We start from the raw sequence: 10,081 nt of genomic DNA on the forward strand, positions 1-10,081 counted from the left end.
TCTCGTTTATGTTTTATTGTTGAAGTATTATTCTGCAGTAGCGGGATATGGTAATATCCTTTGTTAGAGTATCAGTTCTTACCAGTCAAAATTACGAAAATTTAACTGAAAACTAAAACAATGAAACATTCCCAGAATTCTAAAAATATCCCAGGTTTTTCCTTGTTTTCTCGTGGATGAAAGAATTCCCCGGTTTTTCCCCGATCTCCCGATTGTCCCGGGTCATATACACCCTGTACCATCAACTACCAGTTACACAATTTATGGTTGCAAATTTCTAACATGAATTCTATATAGAAGAATGGAAAACTAATAGAAGCTGACCTCAGGGAGGAACATTTGGATTCCGTAAAAATATAGGAGCATGTGAGGCAATATTGACTATGACTTATCTTAGAAGATAGAATAAGGAAAGGCAAACCTACATTTATAGCATTTGTAGTCTTAGAAAAACCTTTTGACAATGTTGACTGGAATAATCTCTTTCAAATTCTTAAGGTGACAGATAAGTTACAGGGAGTGAAAGGCTATATACAATTTGTACAGGAAACAGATGTCAGTTTTAAAGAGTCAAGGGGCATGAATGGGAAGCAGTGGTTGAGAAGGGACTGAGACAGGGTTCTAGCCTATCCCTGATATTCAGTCTGTATATTGAGCAAGCAGTAAATGAAACAAAAGAAAGAAATTTGGAACAGGAATTAAAATACAGGGGGAAGAAATAAATGTCGATGACATTGTAATTCTGTCAGACACAGCAAAGGACCTGGAAGAGCAGGTTAATGGAATGGACAGTGTCTTGAAGGGATATAAGATGACATCAAAAGAAAAACAAGGATAATTAAATGTGGTCCAATTAAATCAGGTGATGCTGGGGGGAATTAAGATTAGTCTCTCCATTATTCTGTAAGTAAATCGTGCCATTATTTTGGTACCATGAGACACTACACAACTCCGTAACAGCCATTCATGTCAATTCCTCCTTCCTTTGAAATCTGAATTACTGTATTACATTCTTCCTGAAGTATGGAGGTGCTACTCCTGCATCATGTATCTTGCACACCAGGTGGATAGTTTTGCCACAGATAGCTCACCCAAGGATCTCAATTATCCTGAGGAAATGTCATCTACCTCAGCAGCCTCATTTTGACCTAGGTTGTCAAGTCCTATTAAAATATTCTCAGAGTATCCTATTTCCCACCCCATCTTCACTTCATTCCTCTTCCCATTCCATACTATTTTCTGATGCTTTTAACCTTGTACAGATCAACACGTTTTATTAATCTTTCAGCTTCCCCTTCTTTAGTACTGGCTTGCCACTTGAGTTCTCAATATTTATAACGATATTTCTTTTTTGTTGTACTGCTGAGGTGGTTGTTTACTTCGTATTTGTGTGTGTTACACCACTGTATTCACTGTGCTGTTGCTAGCAGCTCTCCTATCTTGTTATTAAATCTGCTACTGCATTATCCATATCTGATTTTCTGTTGATAAACCTGCACTCATTGGACCAGAAATTCTGTTGTTCTTGCCACCATGCAATAGTAACCTCCTTTCTCTCCCTCTCCCCCACCAACCCGTACACAATTTCAGCCAATCTACTTCTCTTATTGAATTCTGTAATCTGCATATCTGATAACAAAATCTCTAACATTTCACACTACGAGTCTTAGAATCTAAGATTTGTTGTTTTCCCTGAAGACAACACCTTCCTTAGTAGTATGAGGAGGCATGATGTACCTTTGTGGTGTTAGTTCCCCTCATTCACTTTTAGCCATGACCTGAGGTCATACAAAATGGCTCCAGACACCCTGATGCCAGGAATATCATGCACCTCTCCAAAACATTCGAAGAATAGGACCTCCCCACCAGTCATCCAAAGTACTGCAGAGCCATGATTCGCTGAACAAACACTATTCATTATCAGTCCATGTTTCGTGGTCACCGTTCCACTCCAAATTCATCTATTTGTATTTTGTTATGGCAACTTATAGATGTGATAATTATCCTAGTCTGGCTGCCACCAGTCTAAGAATGGTGCAGGATGACAAAGCTGAAGGGAGCCCATTACTTGTCCTTGGTTAGCAAGCACAGATTTGGAGGGGTTACTATGTGCCAGTAACACCTTCTCAACAATTACGCAACATCTGTCCCCTTCACACTGATCGTTTAATTTTAACAATACAACTGCAACCTGGTGGTTGTTCAACCATCAGACTTGCAACTCTAATCCTTTACATAGCAGTCAATTGTGCGTAGTTACACTGACATACAATGCCTTCTAGATGCCTTTTCTTCTTCAGGCAGTGTATATATTCACATTTTCCAGATTTAAACTTCATTTGTTTTATTTAATTTGCTTGAAGTGAACAATGGTATGACTGCTTTGTGAAACAACATCCAGTCCTTGCTCAGTCCAAGCTCGTGCTCCACCTTGGAATAATGAACAGAGTGCTAATTCTTCAACTCCCATTGTGCAAGCCTAAGTATTTCTGGCGTTTATCTGCTTTTATTCAGCAATTTAAGGTTTCCAATCTACATCTTATTGTTCCTTTTTGTGGAGCATATAAACGTTACCTGACGTAATAAAAATGCTAACAAGCACTGGGCACTAATGATAAAGCCAAGTCCGGAGACTATTATCAGCGATGTGTGATTACAATTATGGTTATAAACAAAGCAGTATCACAGGTAATGGCATAAGAAAATTTAGTACTTGGGATGTAAGGTATGTCCTCTGCAAGCTAACATACAGAGTGTGGTAGAGGTTTTACTATGTGTACCCATATCATTTTCCTCCCTCCCTGTTTCTAACTACAGATGATATGCAAGAAGATATTTCATTTCCCTTCATCCTCACAACAGGTGGGTCCCTCTAATATTGGGATCTGGGTAACATGTCCTTCCTTTTTAACCTTCCTCAAACTATACCTTTCACTTCCCAAGGAATGTACAAATAGTTCCTACAGCTTGGATATATTGCCTATTTTCTGTGTGGCATCAGCTTTAATAAACATTTTGTCTCCTAAAAGTAAGTGAAGGCCAAAAATCATGTCTCAATGAACTTTCCTTTTGATAGACAAAACAGTTCATCAAACGGATAGAACCAAGAAGCTTTACACTATCATTTGAAGTTACCTTGTCACATCTGGCAACCATTGAGCAGTCAGCGATGGCCATTCTAAAGCATGAGTCATCACAAGATCATATAAGAAAGGTGTATTTTTCTTCCAGATCTTATATTCCTCATTAATAACTCTCTCCTCCACAGCATCATCAAAGGTTTCTGTCAACATAAAACAACACACACAATAAGATAAAAATTTAACATCATACAATAACAATTTATCTGTACAGCAAAACTAGTACATAACAAGAAATATCTTACAAAGGGAATAATTTAGAAACCAACATTAACTAATACTGTCTGCAATTCATCTTCATGCCCCCCCCCCCCCTCCTCAACAGGAAGAACACCATGCATAGGATATTTGTGGTAATAATACTGAGTGTAAATTAGCAAATAGAGGTCTATTCTGTAAAATTACAAGAAAATTATGGTATTTATGATATGTGCACTTGACAGTAACACTAGTGCTCTCATTAAAATAATTTTGTGCATGAAAAGCCAGCCATAAAATTCAGTTCGCTCACAATTTACAAGTGCACACACACACACACACACACACACACACACACACACACACACACACACACAGTGAGAGCGAGAGAGAGAGAGAGAGCGAGAGAGAGAGAGAGAGGCTAAGCTCATTGATACAGTCTTTCTATAAAACTGGCTGTATTCCCACATATATCACTATGATGCAGAAGCTGGCTGCTGGAGTAGTAACAGAAGATTAATGATGAACAAATAGAATAGGTGTAAGGTTCGCAGAAGAACTTCTGTAAAGTTTGGAAGGTAGGAGACGAGATACTGGCAGAAGTAAAGCTGTGAGGACGGGTCGTGAGTCGTGCATGGGTAGCTCAGTTGGTAGAGCAATTGCCAGCGAAAGGAAAGGTCCCGAGTTCGAGTCTCGGTCCGACACAGTTTTAATCTGCCAGGAAGTTTCATATCAGTGCACACTCCGCTGCAGAGTGAGAATTCTCATTCTGGAGAATAGGTTTAGGTTGAAATTTGCAAGCTTTCGGAGTTAACGGCTCCTCCTGGCACAGAGGTTTAAGGGGAAGGAAGAGGGGTGGAAGCGAAAGACTGTTGAGATTTAGGAAATGCCAGAGGGGGTGAGATGGAAAGCCTGATCTTTCCTTCTCGTACCATGTAGTAAGTCCCCTGACCTGAAGTTCTGGGTGACTCTTCCAAAATCCATTTCCTAAACCTCATCAATCATTTTCTCCCTCTATTGTTTCCCTCTTCCTTTCCCTTCAACCCTTCTGCAGAAGGAGGCACCAGTGTCTCTGAAAACTTGCTAATTTCAATACTTTCACAAGTGTCTTCTCCTGCTGCCACGTAATAGGTAGTTTCTTTCATCAATTTAACTGCATTATATTTTCAAAAACTAATTGTATTCATTGCAATCTATTATATGTATTTGATAATCAAATTTACACTGTCAGGGGTTCAATTTCGAAAAATGCTTTCTTGGTCAATATCACTAATGTAACCTCCACATTCCCCATTACCAATGGTTTAAGTTGTGGTTGCTGTTGTCTTAAGTCAAAAGACTGGTTTGATGCAGCATTCCTTGCTACTCTATCCTGTGCAACCTACATTCTTCTGAACCTGCTTACTGTATTCATCTCTTGGTCTCCCTCTATTGTTTCTTCCAATACTAAGTTAGGGATCCCTTGATGCCTCGGAATGAGTCCTCTCAACCAATCCCTATTGTGCCTCAAATTTCTTGTCTCTCAACTCTCTTCCATACCTCCTCACTAGTTACATGACATACCCATCTTATCTTGAGCACTCTTCTGTAGCTCCACATTTCAAAAACCTCTATTCTGTTCTTGCCTAAACTGTTTACTGTCCATGTTTCACTTCCATAGAAGGCTACACTCCAGACAAATACCTTCAGAACAAACACTAACAAATGCATATTCGATGTAAACAAAATTCTCTCCTTCAGCAACACTTTTTCTCACTGCCAGTCTACATTTTATATCGTCTCTAATTTGGCCATCATCAGTTATTTTGCTACTCAAACAGCAAAACTCTTCTTTTAATTTGTCTCTTTCCTAATCTAATTCCTTTGGCATCACCTGATTTAATTAGACTACATTCCATTATCCTTGTCTCAATTTTGCTTATGTTAATATTATATCATCATTTCAAGACACTGTATTCCGTTCAATTGCTCTTCCAGGTCCTTTGCTGGCAAAACTTTCTTCTCTACTCTACAAACTAAGCCCTGCTGCAAATTTTTCTTTGGTTTTCTTTATTGCTTGCTCAATGTACAGATTGAATAACATTGGGGATAGGCTTGAACCCTGTCTCACTCCCTTCTCAGCCACTGCTTGCCTTTCATGCCTCTCAACTCATACCTGCTGTCTGGTTTTAGTACAAGTTATAAATAGCCTTTCACTCCCTCTATTTTACCCCTGCTACCTTCAGAATTTCAATGAGTATTCCAGTCAATATTGTCAAAAGCTTTCTCTAATTCCACAAACACTATATATCTGAGTCAATTTCTCCTCTTGAATATATGAATTTCCTACACAAATTTGTCAAAATCTATAACTGACAAAATATTATACTGAAATTAGTATGTCACAATTCTGTATATCAGCAGCGTCTTCTAGCCTAAGGGAAACTCAAGCTAAATTTCTTCACAGTGCACAAAGTCTGGTTAAAGTGACTGCATTCAAGAGACTTACCTACCCCCACAACAGCCACAAAACCCTGTTCACAAAGTGCAGGGGGATGGCAAATCACTACAATGAACTTTTACACCTAACTGGAATCAGCAAATTGTTTCCCCAAATACAGACATTTATCTGCTGGGAACAAAGTCGTAAAGCCTAACAACAAGAAGTAGGGAAACCGAGTAGAAGGCATCTTATTATGCAATCTTAACACCTGCAACAGTGTTAGGACTGCATATAGTTCACCATCCAAAAATTATCTTCAGGACATTCACAAATTTATGACTAAGCAACTTTGTACTTCCCCATGCTCACATTCATCAGAATAGACCCTGAAATAACTGCTGTGCTCAATGGTAAAACTAAGTTGGAAAATTCATGCTGATGTGTGTCATTCATGTAAACTAAATTTAGTCTTTGCCTCTGGGCAAAACACAAATTAAGATTCACACATAATGCTCCATTTCCTGCCTGACAAATCCCAAACGGCCCTCGTTTTCATGAAAAACTTAAGAATACCAATTAAATGCTTTGCTGATTGCTGCAGTAAATATTAAATACTAACACGTCATGAGAAATCAGTGGCAGATGATCAATAATTCACCAGCCTGACTGGGTGTTTGTGTAGTCTTTATCACCTCATTGCAGAGTATGAAGTCTGAGTAACACTCCACATCCATAGTCTATCAGCAATCACAGAACATCTTGCACGCCTCTCTAAGACCTACACTATTATTTATTTATTCTTTTATTTATTTGGCCTTGAACAGCTAACATTCATTGAGCCAGCTAAAAGGAACTTAACTGACATGCAGTGCTAAAAAAATTGATGTAGGCCTAGTAAGAGCATAGTGATAGAAGTTTTTTAAAAAAAGGACTTTTGAGATATACACCATTTCAAATCACTGGTCTAGCTACAACATAGCAAGAAGTTTCTGAACAGGAAACAACAGTATAGTTTCTAAACTAAGAAAAGTCTACCTCATTTACATGCAAAAACTGTTTGCAATATGGGCTCATCAACGACACAAAAGACAGAATTCTTCCCAGGGCAACACTGGATTATAGCAAACAATAAGTGTTACTGTACAACTGTAAAATTCTTATTGTTACAACATAATTATCTGTTTTTAATTATATATAACCACACCTTTCTAAAACAATTTGAGTAAATAGCGTCAGCTGCGATAATTTTGAGTATTGTGAGGTAATCTGAGAGTTAATGACAATTTTTTCCTAATACCTAATATAACCTTCCCACATACTCAAATTTAATAATTATTCTGCATTTCCCGTTGGCTACAATATGTGGTAATAATGTGTTGGGCACAGTAATAATGCCATTTTGAAATACCTGCTTGTTTTTCATAACAATGCAATGAAGACATACAACTGTAGTTGAAGAGGTGCTGTTGAGAAAACAGCTGTGATATAGTAATCAAATTCAAATGTGTACACCTTACACATGTTTTCAACATAATTTTAATAACATCTGTAATATATCACTAATAGTATGGTAGTAAATTACAATTAATGTGAGGTAATCTGGGTATAATTGTAGTTCATGGTGAACAATGGTCTCTGTTTTCGTTTCTAGATCATGCCACGAGCATATATTATAGAATGGACATCCACATAAGATTCAAATCTTGAAAAGGCCAGAAAAGTAGTTAAAAAAACTAAAGTCCAAGTATCCTGCTGCTAAAATATTCAATATTACAAACAAAATACCAAGGCAGTCTTTCCTGGACCTAGTGACGGAAATGATGGAACTGAAGACGAAGAAGAAATCTCTGGTTATCATACAAGAATTAACTAAAATTCAGAAATAAGAGGATCATGGGTTGCGCTGCATTACAAAAACATGTTTGGTGACTGACTGGAGTATTACAGAAACAGGTAACAGCACAAGATCCACACAAGCTAACCTAATAACTAATATTCCAGGAAGTTCTTATCCAGGTGCAAGAGGGATGGTTATCATTCCATTTTCCTGAAGAGATGGATTCATTTACAAAAAATGTTTGAAGCATTGAGTGAACCCAATTGTAATGGAGATATTTCAAATTCACTTTAACAGTATGAAGTAGAATTATCCGTTTGTCTTTTGACTCACTGCTGATTCTTCAAACTTTTTGGAAACTTATTTGTACTCCGTCGTGGGTTCATGGTCCTATTCTTACATATGTCTGGGGTAACTGTGGTATAACAGGACAATGAAGTATATTTACTTGAATACACATTATACCAAAATTTCTCCCATCCATGGGTTATTATTAAGGGAAAGAATCACCATGCTTGAAAATGCAATAGAATCATTCAAGAAAGTCACACAGCTAACATACAAAGAACTGACAGCAAAATTGTGTCTCGGGAGTAAGTTACAGAACCATTAAACTCAAATAGTTCTGTTTCCTTATGCCCAAATTATTCCAAATGACCCCTACAATGCTGTGTGTGCACATGCATTATATTTACAGCTGCCAGATATTCTGTCATTACCAGTAACCATTATAAATGCAATCATCTTAAATTTGGAGATTTCAGGATGTTATTACAGCATTTGTACCTTGCATCGGTGTTAAAGGGTTAAATTTTTCAATAACATGTCTCCATCCTGACCTGCCCTACAATCGTTATCCACTGAAACTTACACAATTTTAGTACTCCACCACATTAGCTATTCATCACTTTCAATGTCTTCTTTCTCCAAATTGGCCAACAGTATAGAACCCTTTTCATTGTCCTTCAATCAGTCATTATCGGAAAGGTCCCAGCATGTTATTCTTCCACTATTCATTATGCTCATGCCAGCTGTGCTAAATCATATTCTCCGTATACAGTCACTCTGAACACGTTTTTGCAAGATTCATGTAAAATATTTATAGCTGTTGTCCATCAGCACTGGTTACTGCCACATGGTTCACATGCACAAGTGGTCACAGCCCTAGTAAGAATTTTCAATATGTTCATTAATAGCTGCTGGTTTAATAGCTAGGAAGGATTATTCCTCCTCCTCCTCCTCCTCCCCCCCCCCCATCCAACCCGCTTGGTATCTGCTGGTATTAGATGTAGGGACCTTTACTTCACTGCAGAGTTTCTTTTGTTGATGTGTGGGCTTAAATATTTTTAACTAGGAGCCTACATACTTATTACAAGCCAAAACCTAAACGCAATATTATCAAGGTTACTTGCCCTCTTTGTGAAGTGGGCATATTCAATTCTCGATTTGTTAATCTCAAACAGTCAATTGCGCTAGAACTTCCCATTCACTCTCCAGATATATGTCGCTTATGGTTGGCTTCATCTAAAATCGAATTGAAGAGCATTGTGGACAAAGTATCCCTTAACTACACATCACCACAGATAAAGATGTCATTATTAACTTTGTCTATTTTTTTAAATTACGGCAAGTTTGAAGAAAACCAAAACCAGTACTAATAGATAAAAAGAACTTTTGTAATGCAGACCACAAAAAGAGAAACTAATCAAATCCAAAGAAACTAATAGGACCTACACAGCTTTTTACTAGAAAAAATAAATGTCTAGTTATAGATGCCTCATGACTTAACAGTGACAAATTAGGCTTCCTCAAATGATTAAATATATCGAAGAACTTCCAAACGAGTGCTCCTCTGTCACTGTCAACCACACGAGTCATGAGTAACAAGTACTAGTTTTTGCTAGCTTCAAACTTTTATATTATATGCGTAAGAAACGTCAACAGACAAAAAACATATAAAAAATATCATGATACCAGGCAGTCATATTAGTTGCGCTGGATTAATAAGGTTACAAGGAAATAATGAAGCAATGATTGCTCTCCACATCACGTCAGTAAACAGCAATGTGAATGCCGGTAGACACTTAAATTATAATCAAAAAGCAAAAACAAGCTTATCAACGCTCTATCTACAGAAACAAAAAACTAGCACACATATTTGAAAGCACTTTTCTTCACCTCCATCCTTATCACCCATTGCCGCTATATTTGCCAAACCAAACAACAAACTGTTCTCCGTACCGCGCCAAATGTATGTAGGGCGCGTTCACAATCAAGCTGTACTAGTATCTTTGCGGGCGTGTTTCATTCTACCAACGTTGAGTTCACAAAGCCAAAGCTGTCTTCCCCTAGCAGTAGATGACACGATAAAATCATACCGTACAGAGAGGCTACTTTGTCCTAGGGAAGTAATTTGGCTCCAACTCTGAAAGAATATTTAATTCTGCATAGTACCTACTTCAGTAAAAATTTCGGAACAGTTTT

The 10,081-nt window shown here is 37.7% G+C and overlaps 1 protein-coding gene across 1 annotated transcript in view; it reads right to left on the bottom strand.

The window, feature by feature from the left end:
• LOC126236732 (chromatin assembly factor 1 p55 subunit) overlaps positions 1-9,874 on the bottom strand; it is a 46,997-nt gene extending 37,123 nt beyond the window's left edge. Inside the window, exons 1-2 of the mRNA XM_049946261.1 lie at positions 9,776-9,874; positions 3,136-3,283 (exon numbers count right to left, since the gene is read on the bottom strand). Coding sequence (XP_049802218.1) covers positions 3,136-3,283; positions 9,776-9,794 — 167 coding nt within the window. The 5' untranslated portion in view covers positions 9,795-9,874. The remainder of the gene's footprint in view (positions 1-3,135; positions 3,284-9,775) is intronic.
• Positions 9,875-10,081: the final 207 nt, after the last annotated feature.

The sequence above is a fragment of the Schistocerca nitens genome, chromosome 2, assembly GCF_023898315.1.
Source record: "Schistocerca nitens isolate TAMUIC-IGC-003100 chromosome 2, iqSchNite1.1, whole genome shotgun sequence".
In the NCBI taxonomy this organism is placed as follows: Eukaryota; Metazoa; Arthropoda; class Insecta; order Orthoptera; family Acrididae; genus Schistocerca; species Schistocerca nitens.